At 40.2% G+C, this 23099-nt stretch overlaps 1 protein-coding gene across 8 annotated transcripts in view; it reads right to left on the bottom strand.

Moving 5' to 3' along the window:
* The window catches only part of DMD (dystrophin), a 1965474-nt gene that overhangs the window by 311885 nt on the left and 1630490 nt on the right, over positions 1-23099 (bottom strand). For all 8 annotated transcript variants that reach the window (XM_053917632.1, XM_053917633.2, XM_053917631.1 and 5 more), the window contains 2 exons: positions 10517-10637; positions 9363-9631 (listed from right to left, as the gene is read on the bottom strand). In XM_053917632.1, coding sequence (XP_053773607.1) covers positions 9363-9631; positions 10517-10637 — 390 coding nt within the window. The remainder of the gene's footprint in view (positions 1-9362; positions 9632-10516; positions 10638-23099) is intronic.

Raw genomic sequence — 23099 nt, 5'->3', positions numbered from 1 at the left:
CGATGAATGCAGTTCAAACTATTGCCTACTTTCTCCTACTTGCTCTTGCAGTTTTACCCCATATCGTTCTCCATTTCTACACACAAACACATACCCTCCACCCAGGACACAGATCCGCTGTGGGCTGACAAGAGAAGTCACACAAGGTAGGAACTCCTAGCTAGGCTATCCACTCTTCATAACGAGCAAGCAGTTTCAATTTTAAAAGGTTGATCAATCTTAAGTATTCTAAATGTCCTGGTTGCAGAAAAGTCTTCAAAGCACTTGTGTATAATCAGTCTGTTTAGTAGGAAATTATGAAGAGAATTTGTAAATTTAATTGCTGTTACTGGTACATGTGGTAACATTCAAACAGCATACAAATTATGTGACCAAATGCCTTAATTTTAAAGTACGAAGAGTGGGAAGGCAAGTTTAGCTCAAAGTCATCTGAAGCAACTGCCAATAGGGGAGTTGGAATGAGTAATGGAATATCTTTCACAGGAGACATTCAGGAAGAGTAGGCCATTATTTATGTCAAAATTTCAGAGCAAAAAGTATATAATCAATTCAGACACTTCCATATTATATACTTATAAAGCCCAAATAGCGTATGAAGCCATTTTCTTACTAACAATCATCACTTTCTGAGACCTTTTCACGAACTGTTCTATTACTAATTCCAATAAGTACATAGGAGGTGCGGTCAGGGGAGGGTGGATTTTCCTAAAGAAACAAAATTTTCATCACTTGTAAAGAACTGCTACATGCACAAGAAGAAAACAGCACTGAAAAAGGCATGCTGGCATACGCGCGCCAGTTGTAGTGGGCACTTTTCCTGGCCTGGCACCTCTCCTCCAGCTGCTGTGACTGTTGGCTGGCTATTCATGTCTCACAGTTGCCTCTCTTCTTTAGAAAGGTGACCTCTGCTGATGGGAGTCCCTTGGCCCAGGAGGTACACACTCCCTTGGCCTACAAGGTAATTCATGTCCTCAGGGGTGGGCCACAGCCCTGGGGTGCTAGCGCAGAGCCCAAGAGTCAGTTATGTGTGTCTCTTCCCCATTCTGCCTTCAGTGAGATTGTGTCAGTAGCTTGAATCGGCCATGGTAGGAGTATTTACACCACAAGCGGAAAATGCTACAGATCAGTGTTTACCTCTTCTCCGGGCTAATTAATACTTATTAACAAACTGCTGGCTACGGCCAGTGATTGGCTGGGGTGTGAAAAGAGAACTCTGCCCGGTGGTTTATACTCCAGAGCTCTCTCCTTATGGATCCGGACACAAAGCAAGATTTTGCCTGAGGTGTTCTCTTGCTTGGCTCTTTCTTCTCCATTGTTATGTTCCCGAACTCCCCTACAGGCTGCCCCTGAAAGCGGGCCATCTATAAATCACGGGCACTGTACCCCTGTTCATAGGGTCTGCTTCCAGGGAACTTGACCTGTAACACCAGTGGAGCCCTTAATTAAGTGACGGCTGCACGGAAGCCTCAAAGGAGACATGTTTGAAATTACAAAGAGCTCCAACTCATGGGCCTTTTGGGTCCCAAGGATCAGACCAAACTGCCAAAGGTGAATTTGAAATGGCAAGGATCGACTCTTTGTGTGTGGGGGCATAAAAGAAAGAAGGTGATGGAAAGAGCTTAAGCCTGTGTAAATTGGGTAGTTTTTCACACCGTGCTTCTCAAATTACGCTTTCAGACCCACGGCGGAATGTCCGGGAGGTCTCGTCTCACTTCACATGTTAGAGAAAAAGGTCTTCACATTAAAACATGACAAATACACTATGAAGAAGGTCATAACATTGATGTGACATTTAAAAAATAAAACAAGGAACATCTGACAGACCCAGGTAGGCCTAGGAGGAATGGAAAATCACCAGGAGGGAAACTACACCATGGGAAACTGTAGCCTGGGAAACTGCCTGCCTGGGACACTGCCTGCCGGCCCTACCCAGGACAGACAGATGCCCGACTAAGCTTGGGGCCTGGGGTCGGCCTATCCGGCATAACAGGATGCAGCTTTAACTTGAGCCTGACAAGATGCATCAAGAACAATGGTCAGCAGAAACGGCACCCAGCAACCAGCTCTAGCCAGTCAGACTCTGACACCCCAACCAGTCACCCTTTGTGGGTTTTTGTGCTTAAAAACCCTGCCCTAAGCACAACCGAGCAAGTCCTAACCTCCCTTGGTTGGCTCCATTTTCCCTCTTATTCCCCGCTAATAAACCCTGCTCCTTGGCTCGCTGTGTCCGTCTGGTTTCTTGAGCGACTCTGACCTGACAACATCAAAGACATTTTAGGCTCCTGGAAAAATGGGGTGAACAGGTATGAGGGGAAGATTAACCAGGCTTCATCTCCTTGGCCATTAAAAGAACTGACGCTCAAAAAGTTCAAGGAGCACTGCTTTTGGCAAAACCAGTCGATAGAAAAACCCATAGTAAATGTTAAATACAACTAAAATATTATTATGAAAAAGTTTAGTCTCCTTCGGCCCCCTTACAATGCGAGGCCCACATTAGTCTCATAGGCAGATCTGTTCATTGCCGTCGCTTCACTTAGGTAATGTATGTTGTGTGAGGCATAATGTTGGTGCCAACAGCAACTGTGCCATTTGGAAGACTGTAATTGCCAAGTGTGACAGGGACATAGCAGAAGCCCACTCGTTGGGTTATCTGTTCTGAAATCATTCCTTCTTGTGCTTATGGAAGGAGAGGAATGTGACCGTGGCCTGGAAACTTGTTACGAGTTTGGTTGATATCAAAGGAAAATAGAAATATATATAGGCCATTACTTCCGTTTTCTAGGGAATTCCAGTTGCATAAGGAACTCATACATTTAGAGACGTTTCTAATTAATAAGGTGCCTGCACACATACACACGAGCTAATAAAAATTCTCGTTCCCTCAGAAGATGCCATTCATACAATTCCCAGTACAATTTTATTCATGAAATAAATTAAACATTCACTCTCTATAATGAGATCAGACTTCTTTGGGTATAGGTTTTTAACCTTATCATAAATGAATGAATGATTGAGATGTTAGACCTGTTAATGCTGATAATTTATTACTTATTTTTTTTGTTTTGTTTTGAATAGCCTTTTATTACTCAAGACTCTTCAGGAATAGTATTATAATTACTACCAGCCACAAACAAAACTTCTGGAATAAATAAATTCTCACTAAACATGATTGGCATATTAAAGGATCAGTTTTTAATATGGTTGCTTTCAAATAGCAGGAAGAATGATATTCTTTGGAGAAATTTTTATTATCTAATTAAATACTTCTTTAGAATAATGTCAGATGAACTCATTAGTTGCACATTTTGATTAGCCGTGTCCTTCTAACTATCCCGTGACCAGAAGGACAGATGTACACCTCTGACTCAATGCAGTGACAATGGCAGCCAATTCCAGCTGCTGCTTTTATCAGTCCATCAGACGAATACAAAAAAGTCCAAATTAAAATAAGTTCAATAAGAAAAAGAGCTTGTTCCTTTTCCAACTGTTCGAAAGCTTTTTTTCTCCTATCTTTAAGCAAAGTTCATTTAGTAATTACCTCATTTATGAAAGAAAAAGCAAAGGGATGATTCTCTTATTTAAGAAGTGGCTTTAGGCTTTGAATGTGGAAGGCATCCTGAACCAGGCAAAAAGAAAGGGTGCGGAATGTCATTAACTCATTTCCTCCCACCCACTGTTTGAAATGGTTTGCTTGGTTCCAATGTATACCACGCTTACATAAGTTGTTTATGAAGAGCCAAATTAATAGTCTCTGCGATTGTTTTTGTTGGAATTTGGAGAGCTGACAAATGAATTAGTAGAAAATGGCAATTCTACATGAATTAACTTTTAAGTCTCCCTAAGAGGCTGATGCAAAACTTAATAAGAGACTTATTAGGAGAAGTAGGCCAACTTAATTCAGATTGATTACAGACTTCGGTGAAGACAGCCGGGGTTCAAATGAAACTGAAAAAGAACTTACATGCACTTCGAAGTATGCTAAGCAGATGTCTGAAACAATGAGTGCGCACTGTCTTTGCAGACGTTTCAAAGGCAGGAGGGGAAGAGCAGGGTAAACGCAGATTCTATTTGCCTAAGTTGAGGTAGGGGCTTTTAAAACAAACACAGCATTAACTAAAATCAGATGCCTCGGGTAAGGAGCGAGTTGCCATTGCTGTCCTCAGGAATTTGCTCTTTACTTTATAAACAAAGAAGAAAATGAGAGAGACTACATGGGAACTCAGTAATAAGCTCTTCTGGCAACGCTACGTTACAATTAATTTTACACTGAACAAATAATTTGGTCAGGAATTTTAAGATGACTAATTCCTATTTTAGTTGCTAAGCTCTATTAAAGCCAACAATGACCATTCTATTTTTAAAAAATAAATGCCATTCTTTAAAAGTATGTAAGTGCGACTTCACTAGAATATGCTTTCTCATTACCCAGGTGTCCAGGGCCAAATCATAGGCATTTAAACGTCAAAATTGCATGCTTTAAAAACTAGATAAAACCTTAGTTACTCCATGTGATGGGCATTACTTCTGCATTTAATCCAGATTTATAAAAGACTGCATCTTTTTGGCTTGGATTTCTTCTAGATCAAAGGCTTATCTAATACACATAGCATTTGTATATAAACAACAGCAGGAGTCTCCAGAGAGCAATTCATTTCTGGCTAATAACAATGAACACTATATTAGTAAGCTTTCCTCTTCTTCCTAAAGGCAGTGCAACTCATTATGGAGAAGTCACCCCTTTATGCAGAGTTGCGAGAGCTTCCATCTTTGGAATCATTCCTAAGGCTACCCTGTTTGTGATGGTTCTGTCGAACCACGCAGCCCCTATCTCTGTAAGAATTACACATTGCCTTATAAAAGTCCTATGTAAGGAAAGGTTTAAGGCTGACTCAGATAAATACCACATGGAACAAAACTAAGAAAATAACAATCAGATATCAGAATGAGGGTTAAGATGGCAAAAGCAGTGAGGGAAGACAAAGTTGTGTGTCCTAATGACACAAAGTGAAGATGACATCCTAGTGTGTTACAGCCCATTCCACATTATCCATCAGGAGGAAACCCGCCTGGTTTTGTCAATGTCAATTTCTGAGGCGGCATGCTTTGATCAATTTCTCAGATAAACCAAGCCACCCGGACTCAGGATGGTAGGCCTGAAAAGATGCATTTGCCAGGTTTCTTCTGGAATTGTTAGGGGTAAATGTTGAACAGAAATAAGTCAGGACAGCACGGTGGCTTCATCATAGTCTCTAGTCTCCTATACACATCATCACGTTGTTCTCACTTGTAATTCTAAAAAGGGTTCAAAATATTTCATTGTAAGAGCTTTAGGGAGAAACGCACAGAATCCCGGCCCTTGACATTTTCCAGTGAAGAATGCAGGTTAAAAGTCTGACAGAAAACATAAAATTCATAACCACATAGGTATAACAAATTTGCATATTCCAAGATGGCAGCCTGGGAGAGTCTCACTATGGTGTGTGGAAAACCTGTTTCAAGTAAAGACATATTCTTGACTCAAGAATGACGTACTACTTTCTGTGTAAAGAAACCATGGTAGTTCAGAACAAAAAGAAAAATTGGAAAAACAACAACTCCCGCAAATTATTTCACATAGGAATTGTTCTTAAGAGCAAAACTGTAACAGGTAGACTTTAGGTTTGAAAGACACTCTACTTCAGCAAAAACCTGCCCACATGCCACGTACAGATCTATGGAGGGCCCCTGGTGATTCAAGGAGCTCTTCAGAGCCCCCATTATAGAAGGAGAGTAAGCATATTTGTGTAGTCACATTAGCACTGGTATCATTTCCAGTACAAGGAGAGATCATGATTCTGTCCTTAAAATCTGATAAGTAGTATCAATCAGATATTTTAAAAATAAAGAGGCATTCAAAATTTAAATTTTATTCCAGCAGTTATTCCTATGGAAGCTATATTTGGAAGGCTGAGATTCCTTTAATCTCTATTAATCTTCATTAATATTGTCAATATTCACATTATAGTCCTTTGTGTCGAATCACTGCCCTTTCCAGCATCCAAGGACTTAGCCAGGGTTGTTTGATCCATCCTCCAACCCCGAAAGGTATGTTTGCTAATGCAAACAATATAACGCCAAATCCTACAGAAACGCACATTCCGCAGTGAGTTCTTTAACAAATGAGATCAGGATGGAGGTGGATATCAGGATAGAGTCACTAGGGACGATGAAAATGAACTAAGATGGGTATATAAAATGTTCTTCTGGCCGTGTGCCTAGCTATTAGGTTGGAGTTCCCTACAGTGTGGAACCTCTGAGGCCTTAAATTGCTGAGTAGAAAAACAGGAACAGTAGTAGCTTTAAATATGCTTCTCTTCCTTTTCAAAGTAAGCTTTAATCCAGTTGACCCCTGATAAACCACCACTACCAAAGCTTCAGCGTTGCAAGCCTGGTGGTGGGGAAATGCAGCAGAGGAAACGGTTTTCTGTTACTCCCACTGTGAAATGAAGAGGAGCTACTGAAGGGAAATGGCTATCTATGAATTTATGTAACCCATAACTTTCAAATATGCATGGAATACTTATATAATACTGGTTTAGAAACCAACACAATCACATCTATTAGGACCAGTACGTAAATATTCTGAGAGGTATTATAACTTAAGTGTATTTATGTCTGAGAAAGATGGACATGCTCAGATTATATATGTTATACATAATATATAAAAGCTCTTTTTAAAGGAAGATGTAGTGCATACATGTTTTGTTATGACTGGAATCAGAATGAATGGGAGTCTTAACCAATTACGGTACCGGAAACAGATTTAGTCTTAGGATGGAGAACAGGTAAGAGGCGGAACTGAAAGGAAAACTGCAAATAGAGTGGGGTAGGGGCCAGCTGATATTTAAGCTGCTCTAGTTCAGTTGTTTTTTGTTATTAAATCACACTGCATACATTCTCCATCTATACTCAATATCCTACAAGTGATCATGCATGACAGGGCTAAAAATAAGTCCCAGATGTCTTCTCTAAAGCCTATATATTCAACAAAATAGAAAGACAACCCACAGAACGGGAGAACATATTCGCTGCTACATCTGATAAGAGGATATATCCAAAATTTATAAAGAACTTATAAAACTCAACATGAAAAACACAAACAACCCAATTAAAAAATGGGCAAAGAACCTGAATAGACACTTCTCCAAAGAGGACATACGGAGGGCCGCCCCGAGCCGTATGAAAAGATGTTCAATGTCACTAATCAGCAGAGAGATGCAAATTAAAACCACAATGAGATAGCAGCTCACACCTGGCAGAATGGCCGTCATCAACAAATCAAGAAACAAGTGCTGGTGAGGATGTGGAGAAAGGGGAACTCTTTTGCACTGTTGGTGGGAATGCAGACTGGTATAGCCACTGTGGAAAACAGTGTGGACTTTCCTCAGAAAATTAAAAATGGATCTGCCTTTTGACCCAGTGATCCCACATCTGGGAATATATCCAAAGGAACCTAAAACACTAATTTGAAAGAACATACGCACCCCTATGTTCACTGCAGAGTTATTTACAATTTCTCAGACATGGAAGCAGCCCAAGTGTCCATCAGTAGATGAGTGGATAAAACAAGTATGGGACATTTACACAGTGGAATACTGCTTGTCGGTAGAAAGAAGAACATTTTTAGCTTTGTGACAGTATGGATGGACCTGGAGAACATTATGCTAAGTGAAATAAGCCAGTTAGAGAAAGACAAATACCATATGATTTCGCCCCTATGTGGAATCTAATGAAAAATGGAACTAACAAGCAAAATTGAGACAGACTCATAGAGAGAGAGCAGGATGACAGCTGGGAGGGAGGTTAGAGGGTAGACGGATTGAGCAAAATGGAAAAAGGTCGCATGGACATGGACAATAGTGTGGTGATTGCTGGGTGGAGGAGGGCATAAGGGGACTAAAAGGTAATGGAAAAAATACAATAAAGATTAAATTAAAAAATAAACTAGTTACCGAGCATCAGCTGTCTCCCCCAGCCCCCAAACCGAAAACAAAGAAACACAGGAGAAAGGGCAGGTAAAAGGAGACAGCAGTACTGAAATGGACAACAAACAGGACAATGAATGAACTTGGTTTCAGCGTGGTTGTATTTGTATTCTAACGCAGATGGGTTAGGAGATCAGAAAAAGAGATCCAGACTAGAAATTCAGATTTGTCGCCATGCATGACATTTCAAACTGGGAGCAGTCATACAATAACAAGAGAATCGAACTAAGGTTAGAAGTTGGGACACAGCAACATTTGAAGGCTAGGTAGTTTCAGAATCAAGGCAAAGAAAGAAAGAAAGAAGGCGGACGGAGCAGTGCGGTGAAAGGCAGCGGGTAAAGGCCTTCCGGACTGAGGGTGCTGGCAGACATGCCAAGGGCAGGTGGGAGCCCCTGACTCTGAATTTGAATCAGGGAGAATGTTTCTCAGTTTGGACAGTAGATGAGTAAATAGAATATGTTTCATGTGTTGGTTTTGATAGTCCTAAATATTTGTATTCTTTCTTTATAACTGTATTTATCGACTTCGTGCCGCAGGGAGTGCAACTGTGGTCTCATGGACAGTATTCCCAACAGCAGTGTGGTGGTGACCAGAGGGGTGTAGGGGCTGGGGGAGGATGAAAAGGGTAAAGGGGGTCAAATATGTGGTGACTCAAAGGGACTAGACTTTGGGTGGGGAGCACATGATAGAGTATACAGACGTCACGTTATGAAGCTGTACACCTGAAATGTAATGTTGTTAACTAATGTTACCCCAGTAAGCTTAAATTTAAAAAGTATTCCAAATACATAATGACATTTCCTAATATCTACAGTGGACTAACACAACTCACAATTACATTATACACTTTGCCTTCTACGGGAAGGGCAATGTTAATGGCCATAACAGTACCAGAAACTCACCCAAGCCACATAATGCAGTTGGCAAAAAGGCCAAAATGTAGCCTCCTGGTGCTTGATTACGTTTTGTGTATTTTCCTACTCTGGTACTAAACACCACAATGAAAGTACACACACACACACATACACACGTATATTAGACCCCTTTATTACAAACACTTAAATTAATTTCCTAATAGCACACTTGAAATAATTTTTTGCCCTGTAACTTTTCAATATTTCATTTGATGCTACTGCAGACCGATGGTTTGATCCCTGTCTTCTCATGAACAATATCCCACATGCAGAAGGCCCACGCTGTGAAAGATAGACTGATTTCTGGCGCCCGAGGGCCCCATTTTTAACTTTGTGGGAAGAAAATCCTGCACTGGAGTTCAGACTAGCACCTCTCTGGAGTCTCTCAAAAGGCCCCGCAGCAAAGTACAACAGTAGATGGTACCTTGACTTTTTCGAGGTGATCCTGAAGAGTGTCGATGAGGAGATCCCCCACAGGCTGCCAGGAACCCTTGATCACCTCCGCCTGACGCAGTTTCAGATCCAGCTCATCGGCGGCCTCCTGCAGTTCCTGGAGTCTTTCCAGGGCCTCGTCGAGTTTTCTCTGCCAGTCCGCAGAGTGCAGGTTCAACTTTTCCCACTCAGTGTTCACCTCGTCGGACTGCTTTCGCAGGAGCCGTGTGACATTTTGGGCTTTTTCTTCAGGAGGCAGCTCTAAATTGGTAATATGGCAAGGTGTTAGGCCACATTCATTTTTTTTATAGCATTTAAAAAATTTTTATTTGTTCATTCATCCATTCATATTTAGAGAGAGGGAAAGGGAAGGAGGAAGAGAGGAAGAAAAGACAGCGATGTGCGAGAGATACATCGATTACTTGTCTCTCGCACGTCCCCAAATGGGGACCAGGTCTGCAACCCAGGCATGTGCCCTGACTGGGAATCGAACCAGTGACCTTTTGGTTTGCAGGCTGGCACTCAATCCACTGAGCTACAGCAGCCAGGGCCCTCTCTTTCTTTCTTTCTTTCTTTTTTTTAAAACCATTGTTGAAAAGGTCATACTAGAAGAAAGAAAGATAGTATGGTTTAACAAGAGGCCAACCTACAGATTAATGGCTCGTTTGCACTTTGGCATAAATTTTGATATAACCCAATACATCTAAAGTCTGTCTTCCTGAGTGAATTTGTTCTACCTTCTCGGAATCAGATAATCCAAGATCCATTGAAGCTACTGGGGAGAAAGAGGTGAGGATGCACACCTCAAGCTCTCCTGGACTTCAGCCAGACATTGGAAATTACCTTGGGTCTTCATAACAGTAGAATCCCTCCTTACAGATAATCTCTTTTGTTTATTATTTTCTGTTTCAATAGCTGATCAGTAATCTCTCTTAATGCTTACTCATGAATGTGCAAACCGATTTATGCACGGTGGCTGATAATTTTTGATTCTTTTCCAACTTGTATGTGTGATGTGAGTCAATCCTATTTAATGTAGCAAGTATGAGAGCCACCCAGACCCTGGCCACCTGAATGGATGGGAAGGCTGCCCCATCGCCACGGGTCCTTCTGTCAATATGTTATTCCAATTCCACATTCAATTACCTCTGGGCTCCTGGTAGAGCTTCTCTAGTCCTTCCAAAGGCTGCTCTGTCAGAAATATTCGCACAGTCTCAAGAGTACTCATGATTACAGGTTCTTTCGTTTTCAATTCCCTCTTGAAGGCCTGTGAAATGAAATGAAAAGAAATGCTTATTTGACTTGTGACATTTGTCTCAGAACTAATCCCGGGTACTTAGAGCTTGGTTATGAAATTCCCAGGACAATTTCTGCATCCTTTATTTATAAACTTATGGTGAGAAAATGAAATAAAGCCTCCACGGATCTTCCTGTTAATCAGGAAACAACTGTCTTTGTAAACTATTCTAGAGAGACAGGGGAAGCTTTCAAGGCATGTGAATGACCTTTCATTAAGAAGGGCAGTGATTTATTTATATAACCTGACTGCCAAACTTAAAATCTAGAGCTCAAGTCACAAGATATATATTGGAAAACCCTAACAGGGCTCATGAAAGCTTATACATATCCAAGAGAATTGATATCCAGAACATAATGCAAAGCCTGGGAGCTCTTTGGAAGAACTTAGGCTGCACTGAATATACAACCAGCCCAATTCATAAATCACCATTAATTTTGCCAAAGTATCTGACAATAGATAAAACAATATATTAACAGTAAACTAAGGAAAAAACTCAATACTTAAAAAAAATACCCACTGCATTACTCATTATGACTTCTTTGAGAATGGTTGAAATGTTTTGAGATACACTGGCGGTAGGAATTGTGGGTCCAATTTTCTACCAATGGGTAGACTTAGAATACTTTTCTTGAGGTCACCTAGGCTAGTTATCAACTTTTATTTCCAATATGCAATCTTGCTTGTTATAACGGGTTAAAAGAAAAGCAAAATGCATAGTTTCTCCCTTCAAGAAGTTTCTGCACCAAAAGAAGGGAGAAAACTCACACACTAGAAGAAGAGTGAAAACAACCAAATTCATATACAGTTGAGTGCTAAGGGTAGCGAGGTATCATGTGGGGCTCGGGTATACTGATGGACACCCTGTCACCATCGAAGATACTTATTGACCCAGATTCTACAATATCGGAAGTGAATATGTTAATGAAGGTAGGAAATAGCACAGAAATGCTAATAGGTCAGTATAAAAACTACAGTAATAATAATCGCCCTGATGTAAGGCTTCATTATTCATGTCGTGTCAAAGTTCTATCCTATTTTAGCAGTGTGGCCTACTGAACTTAAGCCCTTTTCTGTTACTAGGAGAAAAACTATCAGCTCCTGTAAAGAAGTAAACTGCAGATAGATTATAGGAGCTCTCTAGAACTGTGTTATATAACACATTTACAAATGAAATCCTACTGGTGTTCACCACTCAAAGGAATTCTGACTCTGATTCTTTGCAAAATGATTCATCTTCCATAGTTATTTACAATTCAGTAGAGAGACACAAGGTGTTTCACCCAAAATAATGAAATACTGTAAGTGGAATATTAGGATTCAGCCCATGGACGGAGATGTAATTTCTATATAGCGGGGTATTCTTATACCGTTGATACCACACAGCGTAGGTGGGTCATTTACTCTGCTTACAGGTAAGTCTGATTCACCCTCTAATGTTTCATTTGAAATCTGTGTGTGGGGAGGGGTGGGGGTGAGGGGGTACGTATGTAAACCATTCTTGTAGCCCTGAATTTTCTCACATATATAATTCTCCCAACTTCAAGAAAATTATTATTTTGCCTACTCTCTCCATTTAGATTTGATGAGAGGCAACTGATACTGACATGACTAATTATAAAATTAGGAATGGCTCCTTTTATTGAACTACTATGTGTCAGTGGTTGTACAACAGACTAGAAATACTAAGTTGAATGCAAAGTAGTCCCTCCCATTTAAGAATGTGTGGTATTTATACAATGGAACAGTCAAACCCATAAATGATTTCAATACAACGTGAAAGGTGCTATCGGCTTGCACTGTATAGGAAAGGATATTGGGAAAGGCCTCCAAGAGAAGATAATATTCACAAAGAACTGTAAAGCATCAACATGAGCTAGCCAGGGAAGAGCAGGTCAGAGGAAGAGAAAACAAAGAAAAAAATGCAGGTATGAAGACAGAGGAGAGTATTTATATATATATATATATATATATATATATATATATATATATATATATATATATATATAAAAGTATATTTATATATAATATGTATAAATATATTATATATATGTATATATTTATCTCAAGTAGGCCAGTGTTTCTAGAACAGAAGTATAAGGAGAGGACATGTTCAGAGATGAAGCAGGACACTGTCATCTCACACGACATTAGACCTTTAAGACAGAATTTGAAGCTCAAGCTATGACCATATATGTCCTGCCAAGGAGCCTAGGTGTTGTGCTGTCAGCAATTACGAACCTTTGAGAGGATTTAAGCAGGGGTGTGGCATGGGAGTGTGTATGTTTCAGATACATTTCCCTGATATTAATACAGACTATGCATTTGAGAAAGGCAGAAAGAAAATCAGAGAGCCCAATTAGGAGGCAACGGCAGGACTTCAGGGAGAGATTATGAAGCTCTAACTGAGGGCAATGGTACCAGAAAGAAAAGGACAGAGACAGAGCAGGGAAATATTTAGAGAGTAGAGATGTGAGTGAGAATTTGGTGCCTACATGGGTACTGCAGATAACAGAGGGGAAGGAGAAAGGATGACTCCTAGTTTCTAGGTTGATTAGAGGAGTGAATGCTGAGTGCAGTGAAACAAAATGTGAGAAAATAAACTCTCCTGGATTTCTCAGGACACCCATAAAAAGTTCCAGCCTTCTGAGAACCTTTCCAGCCCATGGGAATTAGAGCTGTTAATTTCTAGTTAATTTCTCTGATGCATGAGGGCCGAAGGATCATTGCCCGGAGTAGGTTCCTAGGTTGAGTTCCAAGTTGTCAGAAAGACTGGAATGGTTACCTCTCTAGGAATGTATTTTTTAAAAAATTTTATTTATTTATTTTTAGAGAGACAGGAAGGAAGGGAGAAAGAGAGAGAGAGAAATAACCATGTGTGGTTGCCTACTGGGGACCTGGCCTGCAACCCAGGAATGTGCCCTGACTGGGAATTGAATGGGCGATCCTTTGGTTCGCAGGCCGGCACTCAACCATGGAGCCATACCAGCTAGGGCTCTAGGAATGTATTAAAAAAAAAATAAAGTCCAGACCTTGGAGATATTTCTAGGTTATAAGACCTGAGACACGTGGGGCTAGCTGCTCCTGGAGAAGCTGGAGTTAGGGAGGACAGAAGAGATTTAAGAGTCAGTCTCTACCTAAGCTAATATCCATTGGGTGCCTATCATTATGCATATAGGCAAGAATTAAAATTAAGTAAGTAGATAAAATTGCTCAGTCAGTAGAATGGGGTGAAAAGAAAATTCTGGAGAATATAAAACCTTCACAGGCAGATGGTGGAAGTGGATCTCATGAAAGGCCCCCAAAGGAATGGATAGGTAGAAAGATTGGGGGAAATGAGGAACATGGAACTGCTGAAGCGAGACTGAGAGTTTGCAGGGAAAAAAGGAACCAAGAGCGCCCGACCACGGCACACAGAGGTAAAGGCACGTCAGCACTGACAAGCGTATGGGGGACTTGGGAAGAGCAGTTTCAGCGGAGGACGGTAGCCTCAGAAGTAGGTTTAGCTGAGCAGTGAGTGGGAGAAGAAGGAGTAGTTATTTCAAATAAAAACTAATTTTGTGATATCTTTTTTTTGAAAGTGCAAAGAGAAAGGTAGGGCAGCGAGAGGACCACAACGTAAAGGGAAGATAGGCTCTTTTAAGGCTAGAAATGGTTTCGACATAGATCGAAAGATGGAAGCTCGGAGGTGGGCAAGCAACCGTCCTGCTAGGCCAGGATGACATGCGGGACTTTAAATGCTGAAACCAGGACAGTCTCAGCCAGACCAGGACAGCTGGTCACCACAGCAGACAGGGCTACGTTAGAGACAGACGGGAGAAAGTGGGAATAATTGTTGGAGCAAGGTCTGTAAAATAAGGAAATGGGTCTTAAAGGTCCTGTCAAAATGGGGAAAAAAACCCCAAAACCCAAAACCAAAACCACACTGTTTGATGACGCATTTCCATTGTTCAAACTGAACAGCAAATAATTCCAGGATGAGGACCATCCGTCCATTGTGAGAGACCACTTGTTCGCCCCTCGGGCTGTTGCCAAGGTCTTAGCTCTACCACAGCTGCAGTTCATTTCTTAAATATGAGTCACTGAGGATTAAAATGCATCTAAGGAAAAGACAAAGGAAGTTCTGTCATTACAAAGACATAAGTACCATTATTTTCGTATCGCTGTCTGAAATTAAGAGAAGAAAGTAGATGGAAGAGAAGGTTAAGTGACTATATATTCAGAATTTGGGAAGATCTAGATAAAATACAACGAAGGGTAAAAACTGCTCCCCCAAAAGGGAGAAACAGTTCCCTGAAGAAAATGAGAGGAGAAAGACAATGGTAATGCTTCTTATTATGGGGACAAAACTATAAATCTGTCATTTTAAATAAATTACATTAAACGATCCTCTTCCATTAACTTACGTAACACATTTTGAGCCTGTACTACGTACCAGACACTGTTCTAGGCCGTGGGCATCCATGGACCTTACGGCATCAAGTTGCAAAGAGACAGCCTTCTTTAGGCGAAACAACAATGGCCAAAATACACACATCAATATGTAAATAAGTAAATAACAACAACAACAAAACCCAGCCAGACCATGAAGATTCTGTCTTAAAATAATGGAAAGTCAATTTTTCAATATCTCATCAACTTACCATAAACTGCCTGTTTTAACAGTTCATTGCATTTTAAAAGGGAGGAAATGGAGACATTTCGAAACAAAACCAAGAACATTCAATGTCAAGAGCCTTGACTCCTTGATAATAAATGTCTTGTCTTTCAAAGAAAGACTGCCTATCTGAAGGACATTTGGGAAAATTATACTCATACACAATGCTGATTTTGTCTCATACATTATGATTAGTGTTTTAAGTCTGATAAGTCGGTCCATTTATCTGCTGATGTAAAAAAGGTATCACAGATAGAGCCCTTCTCCCATATACATGCAAAATACATCCTTACTCTATTTAGATGTCAATATTCAAACATTAAGTCATTTACTTCTTGATTGTTTGGAACAGATAAAATTATTTTAAAACCCATCCCCTTCCTCTTTACAAGAGAGCCTGGGTCTGAAACAGTGATGTGGAAGAATTACAGGTAACTACTAAAGACTTAGAGCACCTTTGTGAAGAGAAAATAATATGTTGCCATACAACTTAGAAAAAATTAGGCATACTAAATTGCTATTTTTCCTTCAGCTCCTTAAGGTCCACAAAATAAATTTTTATGAATCGTGTACTAGAAAATTACACTAGCAGAAAATCCCAAGGCAAGGTAAATCCATTGATTTTGAAGGTTAAAATATCTGCTGGATAGTATTTATATATGAAAAATACTAACCAACTGGTTGACTTGACTGCTGGTTGATTAACTCATTAAAAGATATTTATTTTCAATCTATTATATGTAAAGTAGGGAACATGTAGGGACCTATTTTTGTCCTGAAGGAGTCAACAGTTTGGTTGAGTACGTACATTTGTATGAAAGTACACTTGCATGCCAGGAATGATTTACCAATGCAAAATGAAGTACAGATGGGTTAGGATTTATCTAAGGCCATCAGCTCATTCGTCACTTAGGGCAGAAATCTTTACATCCCTAAGAAAGTGAGTGACAGCAAAAAGTAAAAGTTCCCTGGATTATAATAATTTGGAAGCCATGAAGGTAGAACAACCTAATAACCATGAAGCAAATCAGAAACTTTAAAAACCTGGAAGTAATAGGGAAGAATCAAGTCACTGAATATTTGGGATATTTTTCTGTCCCGTCTCCTTGTAGGGAAAAAAACATCGAGTGAATATTACCACAAATACTTAACGACAGCACAAACGAAGTAGCTTAGAGCCACATGTACAGGGGATGAAGGGTGAGATACTTCTTTGCTTAATGTACTTTGTGGAGGACAGAAGCAGACGAGACCTCAGAGCACAGGTACTGACGTCCCAGAGAGAGTGTCCCGTTACTGGGGATGTAAGTGAAAGCCCTTGCTTTCCCAGACGCTGATCTCTTTCAAGGATGCACGGTTCCCATGGAGCTGAATTTTACCTATATTCCCCTTGGAGTGGCGAGGCTATATTTCTGTTATTCAGACTGAAGTCTGATGGAATGACTCTACGCTATTTCCATACTAGTTAGCAGAACTTTACTGAGCTCTCCTGGGAGGTAGACTGAAGCAGTGAAAACAGCAAGCACTACCGTTGAGAGAGAGAAGACCTAATGTTCAAGTCTGGCTTGGGCCAAAACTTGGCTGTGTGACCTAGAAGAGGTCAGAGTCTCCCCGAGCCTTGAGATCCTCATTTGTAAAATGTGGGGATTTATTAAACACTGTACCTAAATTCAGAAATCCTGTTCAAATAGTGTCTAATCAACACATTTCGATCAATTAGGTAGCCACAGGCCTGTTACATGGTGGCAATTTGAGACTGTCTGTCCTAAACATCTTTACTAGTGATAAAAACTATAGCCATAGCTTGGCCCATAGTAGACACTCAATTCATACTGTTGAATAAATAACAGAATGCCCAGTTGGAAAACCAGACTGAGGTATATGGCGGCCGGGTTGGTTCAGATACATAAGGTGCTTGTGGTGGTAAGCCGGGTCTCATGTAATTAGAGAAAGAATTAGTGCTATTGACGGGCAAAAATGGGGATATCTTATTTCGGGCCTATTCTTATGTTACAGATCCAGAGGCTGAGTGTAGCCTTGGAGTGGCTGGGTGAATTTTCCTCTAGAGGGGCCTTATTCGTTCTGCCTTCCTAATCCCAGCGATGTCTTCTCTAGAGAAGATGTTCATGTCCAAACATTCAGAAGTTCCATAGTTTGAGTGGCCGGCTGCGGCTTTTCATCCAGTCTGCAGCATTAGCTAGATGAGAGAACACTAGACAGATGTGAAAATTTAAAGTGATCCAATATAATGGAAAAAATACATTAAAAAAGGAACTATTCAAAAAAAAAATGAAGTGATCCCACATTGCCATTCATTCAACAAATGGTTCCCGAATGAGCATAGAAGGACACTAACCGATCTGATCATTGTTTAATACTGTTGCCCTCCTATATTGTCATTCTAGTTTCCATACTATATCTACCTTGTCTGTATGCCTCCTATATTGCTTTTCCTTCTTATTAGAAAGTTGCTGAGTACATCCTGCCCTAAGAACTTGCTTATTTAAAGAGCCACAACATGTACTGATTTCAAATCCATCAGACATATTTTATTTATTAAACGATGATTTAGGGATACTCGGTGACTAATTAATTAGAAACCAAAATCTGGGAAAAGGGCAAGATCCAGAAATGTAGTTAGCCAGAGTAGCAGGAATTTTGCCTCTAAGAATCTACAGCCAATTCACAGGGATTGAAGGTAGAAAGAATTTTGAAGGAAGCGGCAACAAAAACCCGGAAAGACAAAGGATTCCCTTCATATTCATTTGAGATAGCTGGTATTACAGAAGTTATGAAAATGGGGCACATGGGCTAGAAAGTAAAGGTTATACTCATCTTTATTTTGTTATTGTGCTAAGAACATTTAACATGAGTGTTAAGTACACAATACGGCACAGGTGGCAGACACAAGGCCCGCAGGCCGAACCCGGCCCTCCGCCTTGTTTTATACGCCCGGCACCTTGATTCTACCAGGCAGCAGTGCCAACCTCTCGCTTAACTGTCAAGGAGTCGTTACATGTCTACGGTCCTAAATTACATTCGGTTCTTTGAAGGCAACCGCGAGGCTGATGTGGCCCCCATGAAAATGGGTTTGACACCCCTACAATGCGGTATTAACTATAGGTACAGTGTCGTACAGCAGGGCTCCAGAACTTACTCTTCCTGCATAACTGAAACTCTATACCTGTGGAACAATCGCCTTTTTACTCTCTGCTTCTCTCAGTTTGACTACACAATTGTCTATCGCATTTTCATGTATTCACACCTGAATGAAAGTGGTGACAAGGGACTGCAGTATCACATACCTGCAGCCATTGTTTCAGATAGCCAACCACACGAACCGCCATTTCTAAATGAGATTACATCAATTTGAAGCAAAGATGCAAGATACATGGACATATTTCAAGCCTGAAATTATTATTTTAAAAACTCTATTTGACTTAGGGAGGTGGGGAGTGGGGCTGGGGAGGTGGGGGAAGGGAGAAAAAGCAGGAACAACTGTGACTGCATAAACAATAAACCCCCATCAATAAATAAAGACCCAAAACACTAAAAAAAAAATCTATTGTATTCAGTGAAAAAAAATTTTTTTAATGTTTAGAGGGAAGATGTGTTCACCAAACTTCTTGTTGAGATTTATTTTTTGGAGCTCTTTCAAAGTAAAAGTGTTCCCTGAGATCAAGGGCCCAGGCTAGCAAGGAGTGCAGCCTGCTCGCAGATGTGTGGTCCTCTGAAGGACGGTTTAGTGCCCACAACAGCATCTTGAACAGCTGTTTGACTTTCAGTCCTAAGGCTGGGCTGCTTCTAGTAACCACTGGGGAAGTCACTTCCTACTGACAATTATACTGTTAAGTTCTGAACTGACCTTGAGAAATCACCAGTGGAAACTCAATCTGTTCCCATGGTCATTGAGAGAATTAAGGTTTGAGGTCATCGAGCCTAAATCCTAAATTTTGGAAAGTCCTTCTGAAGCAATAGTACAGAGAAATGAATTATTAGGAAACCCTGTGACAAATTAATTTATATCCATTCTCAAGAGGCTCAGCCAAAATTTGAGTTTGTCAAGTGTAAATGGTGAATAATTTCTGAATCATACCATTTGTCTCTTTCTATCAACATAACCCAAAAACAGAACGCTCGTTTTTGTTCATGTCCTCTTCCACAATCCTTTCGAAATCTTCTCTATCTCCATAAATGGCATTATCATTTCCCCATTTGTTCAAACCACAGACTTCAGAGTCACCCTCGACTCTACGCTTCCTCTCGCATTCCGCAGCTCATCAATCCAAAGGTCTATCAGCTCTACCTTCAAAATATATCTTGGATCAACTAATTTTTCACCACATCCATTTCCACTCTAGTTCAAGTTATCATTACCGTTTCCCAGATGGCATCAACACCCCCCTAACTTTCTCCCTGCTTTCACTTTTGCTCCACCTGCCATCATTCTCCTTAGACCAGGCAGAGTCAACTTCTGAACACATAAATCAGATCACATCATCCCTGCGCATAGTACTTCCGTGACATCTTATTACACACAGGATAAAATCCACCTTCAAACTACGGCAGACAAGACAATTCATTATCTGGCCTTTGCCTTTCTCTGCAACCTGCCACGAGCCCATCTTGCTATTCCTTGAACAGCCCAAACCTGCTCTTACATCTGGGATTTTGCATTGGCTGCTCCTTCTGCCTCCAATACTCTTCACTCCAGGCCTTTGCTTGGCTCATTCGCTCACACAGGCCTCTACTCAAACAGAACCTCCTCAGACATGCCAGTGCCTTTCAGTCTTTAACTCTCCCTGCTTTATTCTCCCTTCAGAGCAATGAACTGATGTGATTTTACATATTCATTCATTGGTTTACTGTGCATTTCCCTCAATAAAATTTGCAGGTCCACAGGGCATACCTTCATTTTGTTCAGTACTGTATCTTCAACTCTTGGCATCAAGGAGACAATCAATAAACAATTACTAAAAGAGTCAATAAACTCTAGGACTCCTAATTATGCTACAGTTTTTCCTAAAATAATTTCTTTAGGAATGTGAATATGTATAAAAATGCTTTATGAGGTTAAAACACCATGCAAATATTACTGTTAAGAGTATATGCCAAGATACAAAAATACTTTCACATGGGTAGAATGAGGACTTTGGTAGAGACATCAATTTGTAAATTATTCATATTTTATCCGGTAGCCATTAAAGAAAAGCAGCAAATCCTAGATGACTCTGTTGTCAAGTTTTGATGACATCGCTAGTTTTCAGAAGACTTCCTCAAATGCCTAGAAATGTAATTCTAAAAATAATTTAAAATGTTTTCTATTCTTACAAATGACTTTCCTGCAAATGACTGCATAAAATATCAAACTTATACAAAAGTAGCTTCCTCCATTAGTGATGAACACGAGATGAAAAAGATGTCTATTTCCTCCAGTGGAGCCGAGCGGACTTTTCAGAGCGGACCCAAGAGAATTTTGCAGGGAAACCGAACGTGTTTAGAAACCTCAAGGGGCCAGGCCGTCAAGTATTGGGATGAGTCACCTCGTCGTAACCTTTGTGGTTGTTGGTTTTCAGAGGTGATAGGGAACAATTCATTGCTTTAGCACAGAGCTGACTTGAATGTTGACATTCACAAATAGTACCCCAAGATATTTTCGATTTCTGTATTAAGAAAACACAGAGGACTCATCAAGCTAACACGCGTACTAAAATGTACCGAGAGGAAGTAGGTCGGTATTGATAATAGCATTCGCTTAGATGAATGTATAATCTGCAACGTGATTTCAGGATAATTTCATTGAATTTCTGAGCCTCTCCCTCACTCTGTGGTGACTTCTGAGGAAATTGAATATGCATAATATATGACCTGACAAATGAACAAGTAAACTACTTTATTCAAGCCTTTTCATTTGTCAACAGCACGCACGCAATAATGGCTTTCTGCCCACTGGTTTAATAATGTATGTATTGATTACTTCCATCTAAATCTTAACCAGAAAATCTCAGGAAGCTTCGAAGGTGTCCTTAATCGTCTCTAGGGAAGGACTTACAGAGATGTTTCAACTGAAAGATGAAAACCTCATGAGAAACAATTTCATTAGCAAGAATGGAAACAAAAGGTTGTTATCTATAGTGTTCTTATAACCAAGACCTAACCTCCACTTGAACTTGGGGTAGGGTGAAGGGAATGAAATAAGCTCATGGTTTACTGCAGTTCTCTGTAGAAATGCCCCACTATATGCTTTGCTCCTTTAAAACTCTCTGTAGGTTAATCACAAAAGTAGACAAGTAATAAATATCACTTTAGTGACTGCTCAAGTAAAACAAAGGAAGTCAGTTTAAAAACTCTATCTGGACCAGAATAATACACACTAATTGAAAACGAGTCAGTTTAGTGAGGCAAGTAATGAGGGACTGGAAAAGTCAGGATAATGTTTTCAAAAAATATAAAAATCGGCCGGTTTATATTTGCTAAGGCACATTTGAGCTCTAATTATTGGTAACACTTCACTGCGTGTGGAGCATTATTTTATTAATTAGTCTTGAGAGCCGTCTCAGTCGCAGCCGACATGCTGTCCAGCTGGTTTAAGGAACCTGGGTCCACTTCCATGAGTATAAAAATTGCTTTGGGGAGTGACACTGCGAGCCCCAAGCCCCTGGGTGAACTGTCTTGGAATTTCAGGTACAGGGAAACCATATACCCTTCCATCACCGTAAATGAGACTGACTCTATACGAGACATATGATATTTTGCTATACAATTTTATCATTAATCTACAATGATATACAAAGAAAATATACATTACCTGATTTATAAACATCCCAATTTATTGAAGAGTAAGAAAATATTTGATTATAGCTTCAACTTTTGACATTTTAATGGAATTTGTATTCCCATAAAAAGCAACAACTAAAGGCATTAATAATTTATGTTAAGTAGTTAGTAGGTGATTTAAAAAAAGTGCTACACCAAATACCTGGGGAATAGGTTTACAATAACAAGCAACTCATCTAAATAACAAGCATTCTATACAAACAATATTTGAATCAAGAAACCCATAAAAAACAAGATACTTTATAATCCTGGAAACACGACAAAGTAAAATGAAACTCTACAAATACAAAACCTATCAAGGATGAGATTTCTTAAAAAAACATTTTATTTATTTATTTTTTTAGACGGAGGGGAAGAGAGGGAGAAAGAGAGGGAGAGAAACATCCATGTGTGGTTGCCTCTCATGTGCCCCCTACTGGGGATCTGGCCTGCAACCCAGGCATGTGCCCTGATGGGGAATCCAACCAGTGACCCTTTGGTTCGCAGGTTGGCACTCAATCGACTGAGCTACACCAGAGATCTTGACAGAGTTTTATATGGATTGTGTTTCCTTTCTCTCTTCCTAAGCGAATGCAGAAGATCCCAGAGAGAGACCTAATTTCAAGGGTTTTCCTTTGTTCGTTTTGCTCACAGGCAGCAAGAGCATTACTAAATAGCCATTCCACTGCAACTATAAAGCGCTCCTGCATAAATATGACAACACTCTTGAGTAAACAGGGTGCTACATTCTTCTCTCATCAACAATTAGCAGTGGTGATGTGCTTTGCGGGAGGAGAGTGCTTTGTGCCACGTATTTTTCTTAAGGATATGAAGCAAAGCTCGTGAAAACACTGGGCCAGACCACAGGCAAAAACAGTGGGCATCAGTGTAGCTCTATGCACTCTAAAAGGGTGCTTAGTTGGCAATAAACAGAAAAATCCTGCAAGCGAGGAAGGAAC

This window comes from Desmodus rotundus, chromosome X, assembly GCF_022682495.2.
Source record: "Desmodus rotundus isolate HL8 chromosome X, HLdesRot8A.1, whole genome shotgun sequence".
NCBI lineage: Eukaryota > Metazoa > Chordata > Mammalia > Chiroptera > Phyllostomidae > Desmodus > Desmodus rotundus.
The sequence above is the reverse complement of the archived record's forward strand: the minus strand, read 5'-3'. Positions and strand labels throughout refer to the sequence as shown.